The sequence below is a fragment of the Periophthalmus magnuspinnatus genome, chromosome 15 (assembly GCF_009829125.3).
Source record: "Periophthalmus magnuspinnatus isolate fPerMag1 chromosome 15, fPerMag1.2.pri, whole genome shotgun sequence".
Lineage (NCBI taxonomy): Eukaryota > Metazoa > Chordata > Actinopteri > Gobiiformes > Gobiidae > Periophthalmus > Periophthalmus magnuspinnatus.
The window spans coordinates 2,297,599-2,318,173 of record NC_047140.1 but is presented as its reverse complement, the minus strand read 5'-3'; the positions used below and the strand labels follow the sequence as shown (position 1 = coordinate 2,318,173).

General features: G+C 37.9%; 1 protein-coding gene across 1 annotated transcript in view; it reads left to right on the top strand.

The window, feature by feature from the left end:
* The window catches only part of LOC117382865 (disintegrin and metalloproteinase domain-containing protein 12-like), a 119,486-nt gene that overhangs the window by 51,547 nt on the left and 47,364 nt on the right, over positions 1 to 20,575 (top strand). The window contains exons 10-12 of the mRNA XM_055227466.1: positions 14,486 to 14,564; positions 18,659 to 18,738; positions 19,819 to 20,017. Of these exons, the coding sequence (XP_055083441.1) occupies positions 14,486 to 14,564; positions 18,659 to 18,738; positions 19,819 to 20,017 (358 nt within the window). The remainder of the gene's footprint in view (positions 1 to 14,485; positions 14,565 to 18,658; positions 18,739 to 19,818; positions 20,018 to 20,575) is intronic.

Here is a 20,575-nt window from a genome sequence, read left to right as displayed (position 1 = left end):
AGGATTTTGCCTATGGTGCATGTTTTGGGTTGATAGGGGAAACCGGAGTGCCCGGAGAAAACCCACCCAGACATGGAAAGAAACATGCAAAGGTGGATGCTAGCCACTCAGCCACCGTGTCATACACCCTATTTACCTAATACTTTTGCTTTGACCGCAGCTTCCATCTAATTCACTCAGTCTCCGTAACGACCAGTGTTTCACTACATCAGAGTTGCTGACAAATCGCTAACCCCCCAAAACCTTATTTTAAAATGATACATCAGCCCAAGTGAAAGTTTCCCTCTCCTGCGTGTTTGCGAGCTAATGGCGCGCAGAATGACAGATCGGATGCTATTATCTTATTGGGGAATCGGCCCGGGCATCCATGAAAAAGTGCAAAGTGTGAGTTTAATGACGCAAGACGTTTTTTAAGAGCCAAGGGGCGCCGTGGGTTCCTGATGATCCAGGATTGGAGCAGTCAATGAAGTGACAAGGTGTGTTAAAGTGAATGGCGTAAGCTGCTTATTTTTTGAAATTTCAAACAGAAAAGCAGAACAGCAAAGGAGCAGAGTTGATGATTACAAATTTGCTTTGTATGTGAAAAAGACGCGGAGAAGGAGAAAGAAAACAGTTGGTAGAAACATATTTTAATATTAATATTTTCTTCCTGCATGCTTTTTAATTGCAAAAATCCCTCCAAGACATTAAAAGTATGACTGAACAATGATGCAGCCCAGGGGAGCAGATATAGATTAATTGGACAGATAGGAACACACTGACATTAACATTTATGCATTTGTTTACTCATTTTCAATGAATAATAATAGGCCACCTCCCCTGAAGATCCCTAGTCACTCATTAGTTCCGGTGTGGAGCAGGTTATGGATGTGAATGTTGAAGTAGAATGTGTAAAAAACGTCAGCTTTAATACCATCGGCATACAGGACATGAAGAGGAGATGCATTTAGTCAAATTTCGGTATTCCCCACTTGTTTGGACTCGGGCTGCACGATTTGGCAAAAAATGTCTATTTGAATTCTGTTCAAAGTTGCCATTTTAAAATGTCCAGATGAACAAAAACACTGGAATAGGCCTAACTAATTCACATTCACATACATTTCTGAATGAGATAATTTTTATGCTAATTAAGAAAATAAATTTTGTTGTTTGTGGAGGAAATGATGGCACTTTACACCCTTTGCGATTAGCTAATTGCGCCCATTCAATTTGCAATTTGGATATGATTAAGATTAATCTTGCAGTAGCTTGAAGTTACGACTTGTTTGTCATATATTCACTGGAGAGGCAAAATGTTGTCAGTGGGTTTATGAATATTTGATAGAGAGGGTATATAAAATCTTATTTATTGGGCAAACTACAATTTTGCTCCATTTATTACTTACCTGCTAATCTACCAGCAATTTAAAAGTACGAACAAAAACAGCATTAAAGAAAAATATTGCATTATGCTGAAAGGGACTTTATAAAATTTACTTAATAGTGTATGTTGTAACGGTATTCCCTCATCATTATTTTACTCAAAGATGATTCATTCATATTTGAGAAATCCTGTCTTGTCCTGCATTTAAGGCTTAAGTGCTTAGAAAATCTCTGTCTTCACCTACCCCCTATCACCACCCATTGCGCTGTACTTACCTGCAATTATTCAAATAATTCAGACTCTCGCTCAGACATGTAGGGTCACATAGTCTTTTTTAAACAATAAAAACACGGAAATGAAAATCTGCAGCTTGCTATGGTAAAGTGCCACTATGAAAAGATGATGTGTCTCCTTGAACAATTCATGTCTTATTTTGCATAGTATAGGTATCATGTCTGTAGAGCTTGGAGTGACTGTGGTACAATGAGCTAATGCTTTGGACTCCAATCACCTATTCATCACAGCCTCCTCTGAAAATAATAAGCTAACTTGTCAAGCAAGCTAACTTAAATAACTATAAAATGTGCGATATGTGCAAGAAGCCATAAGGGCACGCAATGATTAAGTAATTATCTGAAATAAACCTGGCTGTTCTAAGTGACTACTGAATACATAATTACGCGCTATAAAATATAATATATAGTAAGAAAAATGCATAACCTGTACACGGGGCCAATTAGCCAATAAAAGATGCGTTAATAAGTTTTAAGATAGCCATAACTTTAACTGCAGCATATTGATCAGAAATGCAATTAAGGCAAGGCAATTAAAAAAGTTTATGGTTGACTGGCTGTTATTAGCAGTGATGGTGTAGCCTTGAGTGTCATTCTTTTTTGTAATGCTAACTGTATTCTCATTTCTCATTTCACTTCAGAACTGTTTTGCGCACACATTTAAAGAATTGATTCCAACTAATAATTCTCAGCGGTGCAATATTTATAGATAGTAATGCCAGAATGTAATTTTGCACTCTAAGCTGACCAATACCCAGAGTGATGTTAAGCGCTTGGCCTAGACCCATTTCACTCCCACAGATTTCACAAATGATTCCCTTTAAAGGATGCAGGGGGACTATGAGATCACAGTCTTTGTTCAGAATTTGCTGTTCAGTTCTAGCTGTGCTGAACTTAGGTTTCTTGCTTCACCACTATCCTGGTTTAATTCCTTTGTGTTGGGTTTACACGCGTTTCCATATCTGGGTGGGTCGCCTTTAGACACTCAATGTTCACACATTAACCTAAAACGTGCACTATACTAATCCTCCAGTTTTGGTTATCCCAGCCAAGATGATGGAGTTTGGCATTTGAACAATATGTCATTAAAATGTTGTACTAATTTATTTTAAACGGTTTGTGCCATCTTTGCTTTCTAATTATTTACTGCAATAAGTTTTCCCAACTTTCAAAGGCCAGAGCGGAGTTTTGCCATTACAGTAAAGCTAAAAACAACTAACATGCTAACAGCACACTTATGGAAGAACAAAACACTTCACAATTAGAAACAGACAGCGCACAACTGTCTCATTTCTACCCCAAGAACTACTTTTACAATATATCTGTGCTAGGGCAACAAAAAGCTATATAAATCCTTTACATAGTCATTTTACTATAACCATTGGGACTGACAGGTTGATTCCAGCTTAGAATGTAAAAATGGCAACATGGTACACTGATTTTGAAATCAAGTTTCAGCTCCAATCCAGACACCATTTACCATGTGGGCTCGTCTGAGACACTAGTCCTGTCCCCAAAGAGTTTTAAAGTGAAACTGCCCTGCCTATGTTTACAAGCAAGCCTCATTATGGGTTGTTATACTGTAATTTGGTTAATTCACCCTCACTACTGTATATGAGGAGCATTTTATTGGCTTAATCACTCACTAGTACAAGGCATGAGGATACTCCTTTAGACAGCTGCTAAATTATATCTTGATCCACCATTTCTGTTCGAGGAGGGATTCTCTTTCTTTCTAAAAATAGCTTAACCCCTCTTTCAAGCTAACTCTTCTCCCTACCTAAAATCTGCACCTCATCCACTCCTGTACGATTGAGCAATTACACCGTCTTATTTCCAATTTAGATTATGACAATAGGACAAGCTTTTGTGCCAGAAATGTTGTAAATGGCTTCTAAATCACTAGCCACGGAGAAGGTGACAGAAGAGAATTTAAAGAAGATCGATCAGCGGGTGGAGTCATTCTGTTGCTCAGCGTATACATTAGTCTTCTAGAGTAATGCGAGTGCTTTTAGTGTGCTTAAAGTGATCAGCCGACACATGTACTGTATGTCCTCCACTTATCACCTGGGTCCTGTCCACACACACTTTTCATCACCTGCCTGCAATCCTCAAGGAGAGACTTCCCATTCTGTCATTTGCTGCTTGTTCACTCCTCCTCTCAAAGCCATGCATCATCTTTTAGCGTAAAAGCATTGTTCCTATGTGGTATGTAGTGTATCTGAGCTGAGAAACATAGAGAGCGATGGGATTGGTAATGCTGTCCCTTAGTATTCTTGTTGAGTGATGGCTGAGTGATTTGACAAATAAATAAATAAATATAACAAAGATTTTTTTTCTTATATTGATATTTTTTCATTTGATTTTATGTGATCCTATAAACTAATGAAAATGGTTTCCAATATTCATTTTCTGAACATAAACAATGCATATTTTTAACCATCAACATATAACAGAAAATTGTCAAAATTCTGCCTCCAAAGTTTGAACTCTGCTTAGCTGTAGACCTCTTGATTAAAAGCTGACCATAATAATCTCCGACTGAATCTCTATTCTGATTAAAATTTGATTCATTACACAGCCCTAGGTCCTTTTACTTTTTACTGCATACTTTTAAAACTGATATTGTTACTGTTAGGGCCGTACCACCTTGCAAATATGTTATCTTGTCTGATCTCAGAAGCTAAGCATCACAGGGTTGGCCCTGGTTTGTACCGGAATGCGAGACCGCTGGGAATATCGGGTGCTCTAGTTGGGCAACAGTGGCTAAAACACTTGTCACCCAACTTGAAAGTTGCAGGATTGATTCTTGCTTGAACTGGTACATATTTTGTCATCTTTTCCTTGGGCAAGACACTTCACCCATCTTGTATACGTATGAATGTGGTGTAAGAGTTAGTTTTTAGTGTGCCAACTAACTGTACAAATACTTCCAATTGAGCAATGAACCTCTTGTTCATGTGCAGGTTAACTTGAGAGTGCAATACAAGCGACCACTGACCCATAGGTTGGCGGTGCGATTCCACCTCCCCCATATAAATGCTGTCATTGCGTCCTTGGGCAAGACACTGAACCCACCTTGCCCCCGGTGTCTGTGTACACTGGTATATGAATGTGTGTGTGAATGGGTGAGTGGTTGCTTGATATAAAAAGCTTTGAGTGCCTTGAAGGTAGAAAAACGCTATATAAAAATGTGACCATTTACCAATACGTACACGTTTTGGGACTTTGAACATGACTTTAGTGGAAGAAAGCTGTACCTGTTTCTTCTATACAATCTCCTATTATCTTCAACTTTCTCCCTGTGGTGTGTTTTACTGATGCGATGTCTCCATTGGCCTTGGGCACAGCATCACACATAACTATGCAGCGCCCGAGGTGAGAGACAGAGGGAGAAAAACCGACACATCCAGCCACAGCTCCCTGGCTGATTGAACACTTCAAAGGCTTGAAGTCTGCGGATCAGAAGCAAAATGTCAGCATTATAAGCGACTCCAGTTACAAATCCACCACTCATCACCGGAGCTTGTCTTCCACTCCAAACAGAATCACTCTTGAGGGCTATCTGGGTCTTCCTCTATCTCCAAACAATGCCACGGAATAACTCAATCCTGTCCGCTGTTATTTTTCATTTTTCTTTCATATCCTCGTGGCTGCAAGGTCATTGGAAGAAAATTGCCGCAGCTTTCGGTGAACTCGTTTTGAAAAGCGGACAGGGGCCTTTGTGATTTCGACTGCTGTTTCTGCACTCATTAGGCCACTATCTTTGCTTTGGTCAGTCAATATTGAAATAGTTTTGGCCCATCAGCTGCTTGTTTGATATTGGTCTGCAGCCCGCCTGACTGTGTAAATTGGAAAGGCTTTGTCTGCTACGATCCAACGTGACTTTCAGTGAAATTTTATGTTTGAAAGAGAAAAGTTAGGGCTAAATTGTTGAAATCAGACAAAATTGGTTTAAACAATGATAGAATGAGAGGCTGCATAAATGTTCTGCTTCACACATTATAGAGGTAATGATTCATTAAAGATTAAAGCTTGTACTAGTCTGACCTCAACATGAACTTTTCTAATGTGACTGAAGGTCTTAAACATGGCGGAAATGGGGATAAGTGGAAGTTTGGCGTCTGACTAGATGGTAGCCAGTTCAAATCTTGGACTAAACCAGAATGAGACCACCTCCAGAAGATCCAAGCAGGCTGCAGTGCTGTTCAGTGCAGTGTGAACAATAACCAACCTCAATTTGGCTGAACTTTTTGGGAGTAGCTAGATTAGCTTCTGTAGCACACTGACCACAACCAAAATTAACCCCAATTTAACAATCAAAACAGGAGAAATGGACCACGAGACATTGGCTATAGTGTGGGAGAAATTGTATTGTATCTTGTATACAAAAATATTTCTCAATTTCTTGATCACAAAAACAGTGTCGTTTAAAAGCTGATCATTGTACAAGTTTCTAGTTTGCTATTGTTTCCTGCACTTTCTTCTACCTATTTGTGATGCAGCACCACCTCAGTTGACGGGAATATTCTATTTTCTTTTGGTTCAGTTTGTTTGACCTGAAATGTGGTGAGAACGTGATCCGCACCAAATGAAAGTGAAAAAATGTTTCACCCCAGTGAAATCACTTAGCCAGACTAACGGGAACATTAACAGTGAAAACCAATTAATGATAAGTGTAGTTCAATTAGCCTTAAGATTTGTATTGGCCTTGCATTTAAAAATCCTCGGGTGCAGGGTATCAGAATATTTTGTTGAACATCAAACAATTATTGTGCTTAAAAAAGTGGTCTGCTTACTTTATTTGCTACTTTAATCCACACCCAGCTTTTGTTTATTTACCAAGTCTCGCTACGCTAAAACCTCCCTTGTTAATTAGCTACAACTAGCCACCAGCATCACAACCAACAGCTACCACTGAACAGTAGCAGTAGTTCTCCCTGGACTGCCATGGCTGAATTTACATTTATCTGTCCCACTGGCTGTAGCCGGCGTGTCTTTGAACTGCGTGTCAGATAACTTGTTTGGACACACTTTACTCACAATGCGCCATGCACAGAGGAAGGCTGCTGCTGCTGCCCGGATGATTACTGTGTCACAACCAAAGAGATAGAGCCCGTGTGAAGTGGAGGCACTCCCTTTAATGCTACAGTCCAGGGAGTTTTGCAATTTCTCTGCTGTCTCTCTCCTCTTGTGTTTCTTGGCTGTGCATGCTAACCGAAGCTAAACCTATATAATCCAAAGGGACACTCCGTATATAAATCAATTTTGAATGCAGCCATATGAGGAAATAGAATTAGCCATGTCAACCACACCTCTTAAGACCCCAGTCCTGTATTTGTGGAGAATATTTTAAGCAGTGTAACAAGCCCAAGCTATAGAAAGGCTTAGGGTTAGGCTTGTGGCGAAGAGGAGGATTAAAGAGAAATGACTGAGTTAGAGGTCTTCAAAGGCAGAGGCAGCACTGCACCAAGCTGCGATTCTTCTCTCAAATGGTTTGGTGCTCAGGGGGCTTTGTGTAATGGTAAGTTATTACAAGAGGCATAGAGTCAAATATATGGAAATGAGGAGGTGCCGTGTGAGAGATTTGCATATAGGGCATAGTAGTTTTATGGATGCGAGTGAGTTTGGAAGTGCTTTATCTGTGCCATGCTTATAAAGACTGGAGTAACAAAATATGCAGGAGCCACACGGTATTACAACCAGGGATGCCAGAATGCCATATTTCTTATTCTTATCTATACTGACACCACAACCAAACTGTGAAATCCATAATTCACTTTAACATTGCTTTATAGATTACCATTACTCTAGTAGTATGTGATCAGTTTAAGTAAATCACACTGTCTTAAAGGTCCCATATTATGTGAAATTGACTCTTTTGAGCTTTAAACCATGTTTTAATGCCATTACCTCATCAAAAACATGCCTAGAATTGTGTTTTGTTTCATTATAAGAAAGTCCAGCACTGAAATTTTCGAAATGATGCTATGGAGTTTAAAATACAGTGGAGCACTTCCTGTATTACCACATGACATCACAAGGTGGAACAGAGTGTTTTCAGTTTGAGAGAAGAACTCATTTTAAATATGCAGGGTTTGCGTGAATGAAACAAAACACAACTCCAGGTCTGTTTGTGATGAGGAAACAACATTATTACGTCGAAAACAGCATAATATGGGCCCTTTAACAAATAAAGAAAATGTAATCTGAGAAGAACAGCCGAATGAAAAGCTTTTTGGTGAATCAATTGAACTGGAAGTAACCCTACTTATTTTCTGCCTAAAATTATCAAGTTTCTAAAATTAGAAAGTGAATTGTTCTTGAATTGTTCTTATTGAGTATAAGGGTCACTTAAAAAAAAAAAAAAAAAAAAAAAAAAAACAACAACAATGCAGGTGCTACGACTGTAAACTCGTAACATTTCAATATTAAAATCCAAATTTTATGAGAATAAAGTTAAAGCCAGATAAAGCAGTAATTTTACGAGAATAAAGTTGTAGCCAAAAAAAGATGTAATTTTACCAAAAATAAAGTTGACATTTAAGGATTTAGGGTTAGACAACTCGACAGTGAATCAAAGCAAACGCAGACTGCAAAAGACTGGCACTTGGATGAGAAAATGTGCATAAATGTCCATAAAGGAGGTCAAACTTTGAAATGTTGACGTTGCCACTGCAGTTTAGCTAACTTGAGAGTAAGATATTCATGCTTTGAGGTTTGAAAACCACTTGCAAATTAGTGCTGAACGATTTGCAAAAAATACCGTAATTGAGATTTTTCTGACAAGCATTGCAATTGCTATTTATGTTTTAACAATGGGATTCTCCTCAAAGTTCACAAATGAAACGCCTCCAGGAGAATTAACACAAAGAATATAATATGAGCTGACAAACTAATCAAGAACCACAATTCAGAACATATTTATACAGATTTAAACTACAGAGTTAGCAGTGTTTATGCAGAATGAAGCAGGAGATTTTGTTGTTTGTGGAGGACATTATGACACTTCATAAACTGCAACCTTTGTGATTTGCTAGTTGCGTCCATTCAAATTCTGATTTCAGATTGCAAATGTCCTGATTTGGCTGCGTTTGGAGACTGACAAATCTGATGTACTGTAGATGAATGAACAATGGTGAAGATCTATTCTCTTGCCCTTTTCAAGTTCGAGACACATCTGTATTCCTTAAATCAGTCATAATTTTTGTACTCTCGAGGCTCATATATCCCTCCGTCAATCCGTTGGAAAACTGTGTAAACAATTCACTATTTATTGCTTGGCATTTGCTGTCAAATAAATAAAACACTTCATGTCCATACTGACTGCTGACAGCCATTTCAAGGTCCTAAAACATATTGCACGCTACATAGATGTCATCAGAAAATGGTATATGCTATGTTCTTTGTGTGGGGGAACATTTGTAATGACTTTTTCTATTGTGTCAATGTGTCTCTTGTTTTGCTTGTACATCTAGCTCCCGTTTTATTGACCAGATTCAGTATATCACAGAAATCCAATTAAGGCATGTAAAGATGAGCAGAGTGAAAGGCCACTGGAAAGACTGTAGAGATTGAGTTGTAAACTGTTAGATGGAAGAAAAATATGTTGTTTTTTTCTTTTTTAGTTTAACTGTATCCTCTTTTCTATAGAGCCATTATAGAGGGCCCCATTCATCACTATTAACCTGAGCGGCTATTAGCGAATCTTTAATTAGATGTTAGATTGTGGCTAATGATTCGCAACACACATTTAGTAGGCTCCAGTCGATGTTTATTGACTCAGGAAGCAATTGGAGGAGATCTGCTCCACAATGAAAAGGCTAGACTTTTTGTCAGCAAGTTTTTGGTGGTGTTTGTCACTTATAGAGTTTTGCTTGCTGTTGTGTACTTTGGCTAACATTTTGTTCATGGTTTTGAACAAAAATACTATAATCTGGATTGGAGTGCATCCTAATAAAATACTATAATCTGGATTGGAGTGCATCCTAATAAAATGAGACCAACATTGAAAGAAATTCACATTTTTCAATCTGGTAAATCCCTAAACTACAGATTCTAGATAATGTAGTTGTTTATGTATATCAGACGTTATAAGTAAGAAATAAGGTACCACATTGAGTTTTAAAGATTATATAATTAAAATGATGAAGACTATTTGTTTAATTTGAAAGATGTGCTAGTAAGTAGCATTTTTGTTGCAAGTCATGATCTATTGGAAAAAATGTGTGGATATAATGGTCAAATTTAAATTGTTCAAGGTTTAGTCTGCACACATATAGCTTTGCTAAATATACTTTAAAGGAGCTTGTTCTATTTAAAGGTACACTATGTAACTTTTCTGGTTGGTCAATGCTACCTGCTCATCTCCATGGAGAAGTCATTGCTTTCCCTGCACTAAATCTATCTTGCATTTATTAACCCTTTAAGGACTGAGCACACTATAGACCAGTATAGCTCACCTAGACTTATATTATTTTTTAGGCATAAAAATCATGTTAAATTAAGTATCAGAAGGTACTACATTTTTTCACACAACTACCTCTATTTTACATATCCATCTGTAGTTTTTCTTTGACGCACTGAATAAGTGACTGGGAAAATCCCCACGGCACCTGCACTCTCATTCGTCATCTTTGAGGACTAACGGAGGCAGATTACCGTAATGACAATAAAATATTTAAAGAGCCCCATGCCTCTGCTTTGAGTTTACATAACAGCACAATTGTTTGCGGCGATACGGTGATGGAAAGTCCGCAACCTCGCTCTATCGGCGACGATAGCATCCACCACTATAGGGTTAAATTAAGGCTGGTTTGATTGCCTAAATACACCTAGGAAAACATGCACTCTTACTGTGAATGAGCTTGCCTCTTGATAGATCTAATCTGGCCTAGTGGCTTCACCAGAACACTTAAAGGAGACCAGCAGATTTATTGCCATACTGTGGAACATTCCAGACAAAACATACCTATAAGGTACACGGTGTACCTTTAAATATGAAAAAGAACAACATTTCTTGAATGTTATGCTGTTCTTTTTGAGCTACTACTACTATTTTACTGATCTCAGGCAATCTCCTTCCTCAGTGCAGCGGAAATAGCACCTGATTGGCTGCATGTTATTTGCTACAAAAATAGGAATAATGAAAAGGTTTTATCCACCTCTTAGAAAGGAACAGAACATAACTACATATTCAAGAGAAATGGCATGACTAAAAAGCATCCAGGGCTGACTGATGAAAATGGCCAATTCCACCAAATGCGCGCTCACAGGAAGACTCAAAAGTAAAAAGAACCAGGCTCTTGTTTTTGAGAGAAGGCAAATGAAAACTCTGCACATCGGATCACCACCAGGTCACTCTGGAATGCACAAAACACCCTCCAATGTGATGGACTTCAAATGTAACAAGCTGGGAGAGGGGGGAGAGGCAGTCCAAAATGTAGTAAATATTCATGGCCTTGTAAAGCCTATGTACCCAAGCCAAACAGCTGATTACATGTTCAGTCTATCACGTAAAACGCAAAGCTGGAATGCCCTCAGTGTTGTACAAGAGGCCACAAACAACTTTGCCGAAAATGCAAAAATAGAATTAGACCTTTATGAAGCCATATTATTCACAAAACATGAATATAGTTTCTTAGATTTAAGCAATTTAAATTTTCTTACCTTATGTATTTAAAGCATGCACGTTTTTCATTGCGGTAAAGCAACAACAATGAGCATGTTGACCACACACTTCCTGATACTTGGTTTTAAAACACTTTATAATTAGATGCAGACAGCACACAGCTGACTTATTTTGATATGCAATATATATGTGCTGGACAAGACACATTTTGCTCAAATACATGGACAAAATTGGAGTAGGTACAGGTTGTTTTTTTACAACCTACAAACAAAATAATTCTTAATAACTAGTCTAAACAAAATGGATATTCCTTATTACTGTGTTTGAATTTTTTATTTATTTTTGTTATTAATATGACCATGATGGCCACTATAATACATTACGCTAAGCTGAAGTGATTACTGTGTGCTTATCAGATTGGGGTTACTCTGAGCTAATGGCATGATAAAGCACATTAAAGCCATAATATGTATTTAATGAAGGGACTGATGAGGACTGATTCCTGTTTAAATGGGTCACAAAGTTAGTTAAGGCTCAAATATGTTGTTTTTCATCATGATTGAGGAAAGTTGAAACATTTTTCCACCATATTGTGTTTGCCTGCTCTGGGATGATCTGAACTGCATCTTTTATTGGCATTCATACATTTGAACCAGACCAAAAAAATTCACTTTGGGATAAAACATGTAAAAAATTGAGGAAAATACAGGGCAGTTGTATGACTGCATGAATATTCAATACAATTTCTATTGCAACTACAACTCCTAAACTGAAACAAAAATGTAGGCTAGTAGTTGGAGCGAAGATTAATTTGTGATATCAACATAAAAAAATAAATTTAAAAAATTCAGTCATCCATTCTTCACTTTAGATGTGGCTGTACTTTGGGCACATTAACCAACAATAGGAGCAGTAGGCACACAGAGCCACCAGCTTCTGCTCTTATTCCTTTCATTTACATATCACATTTGTGCTGAAATCATACATTTTCCAATTGTAAATCACATGCATTTCACCATGAAATATACATGCTATTTTTCAGTTTGATGAATCAGGCCCTTTGTTCGTTGTGTATTTATTTTTGCTTATTCTACCTGAGGTCAAAGGTTCAGCTATAAATCCCAAGACACACAATTATTCCCCTCTCACTGTTTTGTTTTCACCCTGTTGTTTTGTTGTTGGTATAGCAACTTGAGCAATGTGTGAATTTGACTTGTCTGACAGATACAGAGAAACACTACGTTTCCATACAGGTAGGCAAGTGTTATTTCTACCAGTCCAGCACACAGCCTGTTGGTCAGTTACATTATTGTCTTTCATAATTATTTTTATTCACATTTTTACATACGATTTCAATTATAAACTCTGTTGTAAAATAGAATTAATTATCGTTGTTTCAAAATAATATGTGTGCTTGTTCATCAAAACCTGGAGCAAAGCTGCTTTTCTAATCTATAGGTGTGATAAAAGTGTAGCTCAGAAATGAGTTTGGCTGCCAAATCAAAGCTTGATTTAGCTAGGACAATTGAACACAAAAACTGCAATTGGATACGCATAATGGCACAGTCAGAAATGTAAGCTCACGCACATATTTCATGTTGATGGCATCCAAGCTTATGACAGGTGCATTGCCTAAAATTTGAGTTATCATGCATACTTGGTGGAAACTATTAACTACTTTACTTTGCAATCAATATTGAATGGCTAAGTCCTCTGGCACATCGCCCACCGCTAAGTATAATATCTTATTTTACATCCATCACCATAACAGCACTTCAGAAGTTTGCCTTTTGGATACATGCCCCTCTGTTTTGCTATAGCTCACCATTAATAACATCACATACAGAGCTCAAAGTAGGCTTCTTCCTTGTGTTGTCAGTTCTGTCTCCCCCTCCCTCCCTCTCCTCTCTCTCTATCTCTCTCCATTTTTCTCCCTCTCTCATTCTCTCGGATCATTCCGCCCAGTGTCAGAGTGATTTTGCAGCTGTGGAGGACGGGTGTTCCTGCTACTCCTCTGCCAGCGCTTTGGGTGGGGTTCACGTGTCCATCTGCTAATGCCTCGAAGAGCAAAAAAACATACTGCCATGTCTCGAATATATCCTCGCACACATGCCCAAAATAATTACCTCAGCAGGGATTCTCTCTACATCTATTTGAATGCCAGGGGGATACTAGGACAGAAATACTACTACACTGCAAATAGTACAGAATATGGAGTTTAAGGGGTCCACTACTTCCTTGTCTATATGGAGATGTTATTGCTTTAGCGTTAAAGCAATAACATGGCATTAAACAGCTATTTTGCATTTATTTAATTACAGGTGTTTGTGTTTTTCATAAATCTCTTGAAAAACATAGATTCTTATTGTCAGCAGGGTCGCCTCTTCATTGATCTGGCCTGTAACTTGCTCAGTGGAATCAACTGCTGCTTGAGATTATTGCCATACTGTGGCAAAGCGATAGCATCTCCAAGGAGACAAGCGGTGGTAGACCCTCCATCAGAAAATGTTCTACTCAAATTACTTTCCATTAAAATATATGCCTATTAATTAACACATATATAGAATGTAACTTTTTGGCCAAAACAATAAAAAATAAAAGCATGCCTTTCACTTTGGATATTTTTTATTACACTAAAAAACTTGTATCCTAATTGTAAGTAGGCTTGCATCTCCACAAACCTGACTTTTTCTGGAGAATGACCTTTTCCTGCTTATTTAAATGGAAATGTTGTTCTTTCAGCTATGTTATTCCACAATATGGCATAAAACACATCTTTCTCTATGGAAAATGTTACGCAGTATGGTTTAAACTTTCTGTTTCCTTGGAGTCATGCAGGTGACATGCCACCTCCAGAAAGTTACATACTGTTCCTTTAAATAAAGATTAATATTCAGATTTCAAGCCGTTTATCTCATAGATATTACCTTTCCACAGCGTAATTTTTCACAAAAACATGTTAATGTCTCTCGGCTGGGATGGGGTCCTTGGGGCCCCACCAGAAGAGCTGGAGAAAGTGTCGGGGGCGAGGAAAGTCTGGGAGTCCCTGCTTAGATTGCTGCCCCCACAACCCGGCCGTGGATAAGGAAAATGGATGGATGGACTTTGAAATGTCTAATACTGCTACATCCTTAAAACCCAGCATAAAAAGTCCTCTTGGATATCTTATTTCATCTATTTCTCTCTCTCTTTTCTTAGGGGACTATTCGCGAGTCATTACACAGAGACACATTACCGGGCGGATGGAAGTGCAGTCACGGGCGCTCACAACTTTACGGTACGGTACCAACTCCAGTACTTTTGACATTTATGGGCAGCTCGACCTACAGTGAAGCCCAAGCAGTCAGGCTATAAAAACCCACACGTTTGCAATAGCCCAAAGAGGAGCCCCTTTTTCTTATAATATTTGTGGACTTTTAAGCAGCAATGGGTTATGGGTAATGTTTTGTTAATGTTTTGACTAACCAGAATGTCCCTATGTTAGCCCCAAAGCTCCTGTGACTGGCATAGAGCCCCTGACCTACTTGTTGATAAGCAGCAGTTTACATACAGCATGATAATCAGGATTTTGTTTCTTCAATCCACTTATTTTAGCTCAAAGCTGCGCTCATAAACATGTGAGCTGCAACATGTGATTTTGAAATGTCTGATGTAATTTCTGCAGATTAAGCAATCATATGACATCCTGAATATAGTATGTCTATTGTGTGGTCTTTGTCATCACCCAAGGTCAGGCTGTCAAACACCAACAGTACACTACATTTCTCATAGACGTTTTATTATGTGGTAAAAATCGCTCAATTTGTATTAACAAGTTGAAGCTAAACCAAGTCACGCCATAATATTGTACTTAATAATACCATGAAGTCATTTTAAGTCATAGTAATGAACCCATCAAGCTAGATATTAGTACAGTTGTCCCTCATTTTCATGCGGTTCACCGTTCGCGGCCTCATAGTTTGGCAAATTTTTTGTAATATTTTGCATGAGTATGAACGTGCATTGTGTTCTGCGTCCTGATTGGCTAAGGGACTGTAGACTGTTGTCATTCTCCTTCGTGCTGTCTCCTGTACAGTACATAATGCATTCAGCCAAATTTACATAAATGTTCGATCGCAGTGTGACTCTGAAGTGCTGTATGTTTGCAAGTTTTCTCCCCGACAAAACCCACAATGTCGATGAAACGTTCTGCACTGACAAAGGCACCAACGAAGGTTTGAACTTTGAGAGTGTTTAAACAAGAGAGAAATGTGAGAAAATGTTTTATGCCTGTGTGAGAAAAGTGTATAAAGTGTGTGGTGAGGGGTTTTACAGCTGTAAAACATATAGAATAATTGTAAAAAATAAAGCTGACTACTTTGCGGATTTTGCCTATTGCAGGTTATTTTTAGAACATAACCCCCACGATAAACGAGCGACCACTGTAAACTATCTCTGCAATCTGTAAAGATACAGAAATGCTGATTTAATCAGTACTACTATCTACCAATACAACACTACTGGTAAGTCAACTTCTGAATAGGGCTGTCAGGATAATTACTCGACTTATCAATATATGAAAGCTGGAACAATCATTTTTGGGGGTCAATTTTTATTGTGTGTACAGTTTCTTGGCTGTACTGGAAAAGATTTAAGCCATAAAAGGTAGAATTAATAACTTCTCTGACTCATTACACATGCAAACTAAGCACTAGTGTTTCATTCTGCTGTTTATTTATTGCAGCTCATCATTTTTTAACAATATTGTACATTTAGAATAATTTCTATAGTTTAAATCAGCTCTTGGGTTTTTGTGTCTTTGGCATAAATTGCTTTCAATATTATAATTTATTGTCTATATTTACTTCAGCGATATATCGAACTTCTAAATTTGTTATTGTGACAGGCCTATGAATGCATTAATGATTGAGAGTTGGACTATCTGGCTAAACAGGATTCACTATTTCTAAAGTTAGGCTCAAGAGTCACATGTGGTTTATTATGGCCCTTTGAAAATTGACAGGGGGATGCAGGACGTTTCATTCTCAGTGAAATTGAAATACATCGAGGGTTGGATACAGCATGACAGCTCACTAAAACATATTATATTACACCATAATAAGTCTCCAGATTCCCCTCGTTCCCTTTAATTTGTGAAAACATCTCTTCCTGCCTCCCTCTCTGTCACTGGTGTAATCTTTTTATTAAACGCTGTGCACCTGCAGCATCTCCTGGGCTCTGCTTTAATCAGCCACATGCTCATTTAACTGTTTGTCCTCTGAGTTTGAGAATATTCACATTTCCATTCTAAACACTGCTTTTAATATTTCTAAGTCTTTCCCCATGAGCACAATTAACCCTGATGCCTTTCATCTACACTCTTCTGTTTTGACCTCAAGACAGTCCCCGAACATCTAAATATTTTATTGTAGTACCATTAAAAGTCATATATTACGCAAAATTGACTTCTCTGAGCTTTAAGCGATGTTAGAGTGTTTTGTTTCATTCACACATGTTTGAGTAACGCTTTATTATTAATCCCTCTACATCTCCGAAGCTCAAAATGCTCTGTTCCACCTTAGCAGTAGTTTTCAAGTTAACATCTCCTTTTACCTTTTTTTTTCAGCAAAGATTGGCAATTTCAGAGCTGAAATGATCCAGATGATTCAAATGAAGGTGTGTGGAGTTTAAAATACAATGGAGCACATGACATCACAAGGTGGAACAGTGTGTTTTCTGTTTGAGAGAAGATGAGAGCCTAAATATGCAATGTTTGTGTTTTAAACATGTGAATGAACAGAATATAACTCCAACAAAATTATAACATAGATCAGACAGGAGTGTAATATGGGCCCTTTAAGGCATAGAAAGACACTTGATTAGCATCACTTTTTTGGTAAATTTAGGTCAAATTGAATCCAGTTACCAGGTGAAATGCCATTTTATTTTGCAGTTGACAGAACTGAGTGGTCCTCAACAATAAGTGAAGCTATTTTATATAGCTCTTAAGATGTCCTCCTTTTTCTTGTGCTTCCAGAGTGCTGCAGAAAAACTATTACCATGTTAATGCCATTTTCCACTCAGATGATATTTTTCTGCTCTAGTCTTTTACATTTTTCGATTTTAGTAACTATTCAATGGGCAAAAAGAGATGGGTTAATCATAGACCGTACACGTATAAACAAGTAGTTGAATGGAGGCAGTCTTTTGAAAATTAATTAAAAAAATTAACAGACCAATGCCAAAATTTGTCGCAGTTTTAATATAAAGCATGCAGTGAGATGTAGTGGTGAAGTGAATACTGTGTGTAACTGTGTGTACCACTGAATTCATTTGTAAGACTGAATGTACTAGTTTGTCTCGAGAAGGACAACGTATTTTGAAATATACACATAACATCCAGTGTTTTTTTTTGTTTTTTTTTTACCTCAGATTGTCCTCTTCCTCCTTTCTACACATTTAATTTAATTGGACTGTGAATTTTTTGACTAAATTAAAAATAGGTTTTGCATTACCGATCTGCAGAGAACTTATTTGGCCCTAGAGTACGATTTAACATTTTGTATGATTTTTGTTTTTAAATTAGGCTTCAGTTCACAGTGCATATTTTAAACTCACCCGGAGCATCAACAACTGAGAGAAGACAGAAATATGAACTGCTGAACTAATACAAGAATCCCTTGCATTTCAGATCATGTTTGTAGAGGTCTTAACTACAGGGTTAGGAGCAGGTTTTATCCTTAAAAATATACAAGATATTTTGTTGTTTGCATGCTTAGGACAATAATTTACTGAATAATTGGCTTTTGCATTTTGCTAATTGTTACCTTTCAGATTGTAATTTTGATTTGTTTGCAGTGATGCTTGTAGCTCTACTATATAATATGACATTAATTGTTTTTGGTGTGTCTTAAATATAACATTGTGTGCTATTGCAACAGAAAAACTTTATTATGTCAACTGGACAAAGGTTTGAGGGTGAATACATTTCTTCACTCATCCAAGAGGCTTCTTCAGTTTTGATAGGATATTGGTAAGTCTTTGCCTTGTATTTGTCTGAAGGGAGCAGCTAATACTAACACTGAAAGTAGCACTCCCTGGTTTTTACAGTAAGAAGTATCTGTTATTAGTTAGTTATTAGTTGGTTATCCTCCTGTCTGAACTGAAGAAGCCTAGAAATGTATTCACTCCAAAACATTTGGAGGTAGACATCCTGTGCTATTGTCTTATTGAAGATATTAAATTCAATGTCAACCTTATATGTTTTCTCTGTTAATATATCAGATCACTATTAATGTGTGAAGCTACATAAAAAACAGTTTTTAAAAATGTATGCGTCATTAATAACATATTCTTACACTTTCCTAATTATGTGATTTGATTGTTTTGTAGAATAACTGCTACTATCACGGAGAGGTGCAGGGCCAGCCAGACTCAGACGTCACCCTTAGTGTCTGCTCGGGTCTTCTTCGGTGAGGATTGTAAATCACATGTTGCTATTCAAGAGGTATCTCAGCACTGGCCTTTAACTGCTGTGTACCTCCCCACTATTTATGTTTACTCAAGTCATTCTGAGCAGCAGCCTGTCTGTCTTAAGAGCTCTAAGAGTGTCATCTGATAGTTAGTATGTGCCGCTGGACGCCCTCAGGAAACAAGCAAAATGTCACACCTCATTGGCCATGTCCACAGAGGGAGCTGGTAAATAACTTTGCTCCTCTTGTGCAAGTAATTGGCATTGAGATGGTGCTAATGACCAGAAATATTGAAAGAGACTTCAGGAGACTCTGCACTCTATGCTTAATTAACCAGTCCTTTGCAACAGATGTGTGAAAGTATGCTGTTTTATGATCTTATACTCAGGTATATGAATAGAATAAAAATTAATACCTACAGTATAAATTTGAAGTTTTGTTACAGTTCTGTTATCAGTAAAATCATTTGCAATACATGTCTACATCCAGGAAAAAAAAAATAGACATGTTTGAATCAAATATAGCTTTTACAGATAACATTTGTAATGCCGATTCTTATTACAAAAACACAGGACGTGATGACCATGCAGTTTATTTTATAATCTGGTGTTTTGGTTCTCAAAACGATTGTCCAGTCAGAAAGCAGAATGAGCCTCACATGACTCTCATTTGGGTTGCCACATTCAATGCTGAAATCCAGTTGAAAAGAACTGATCTGACTCACTATCCAAACCTCAGCACCTTCAGCCAATCATGAATCAGTGCTAGTTCTCTACATCTCAATGAGGAGGTTCTGAGCTTTCACATGAGGCATGGTCATTGCAGAATGAGAAATAAACTTGTATATGTCCTTTATACGTAGGTTAAGGCACTGGCAATCCTGCATGAGCTATGATTGTAGTACCTTTATAAAAAAGAGTACATGCTACATACAGTTGCTTTAAAATGACATACAAAATAAAGTGTTGATCTTGATAATAAGTGGTCTATCTTTATATAGACAGAGCCTCCCTCTCAGACAGGAGGACATTACTTGTGCAGTACCACTTTGTTTCATCCTCGCTCTTGTGTTATGTGCAGGGGCTTCATCTCACTTCTGAACAGGACATTTATCATTGAGCCATCGCTGGGCCTCCACACCTCAGACCACTTCATCTACAGAGGAGAGGAGCTCACACTGGCTACAGGGTCCTGTGGTCACCTCTCCAGTATGTCCAATATGTCCGCCCCTCCACCTCCGGACCCCGTCACAAACCCTTTCCAATCTTTCCACTCCAGGGTGAGATTATTGTTTTACTTCCAGCTGAGTGCACCTTTCAAATGTACAACAATTCATTGTTTTGATCTCTTTCTGTTTACATAATTGCTGTAGTTAATTTGACGAAATCCAAATGGCATTTGACTAAAGATTAGCGATTTGGCATTGATCCTGGTTTGGATAACTTCCTGAAGGTGTTGCCATTGGCTGGTTTTATGTGTGTTCGGAGCCCAAATCGGAAGGTGGAAGCAGAAGGTTTGGCTGTAATTTGTATGGAACAGGTGCACTATCCATCTGGCCCCTAGTACCCAACATTAACCAAACTCAATTTATGTCAGGTAGGAAGACTTATAGGCATGCACTCCGTAATGACCTCGTGGTTTTATGTTCGGAGGAGATGGAGGAGACGCAGCAGAGGATGGGGGGAATTCACCACGTTACCTTATATGACTTTGGCATGTTCAGGTTTCAGCCAGAATAATCACATTAAAGTGAATATGTTTTATAGGACACATGCAGATGGAATATGTAATGAGCTGTCAAAAGCATGCAAGAGGTACAATTTAACTGGTCTGGGAA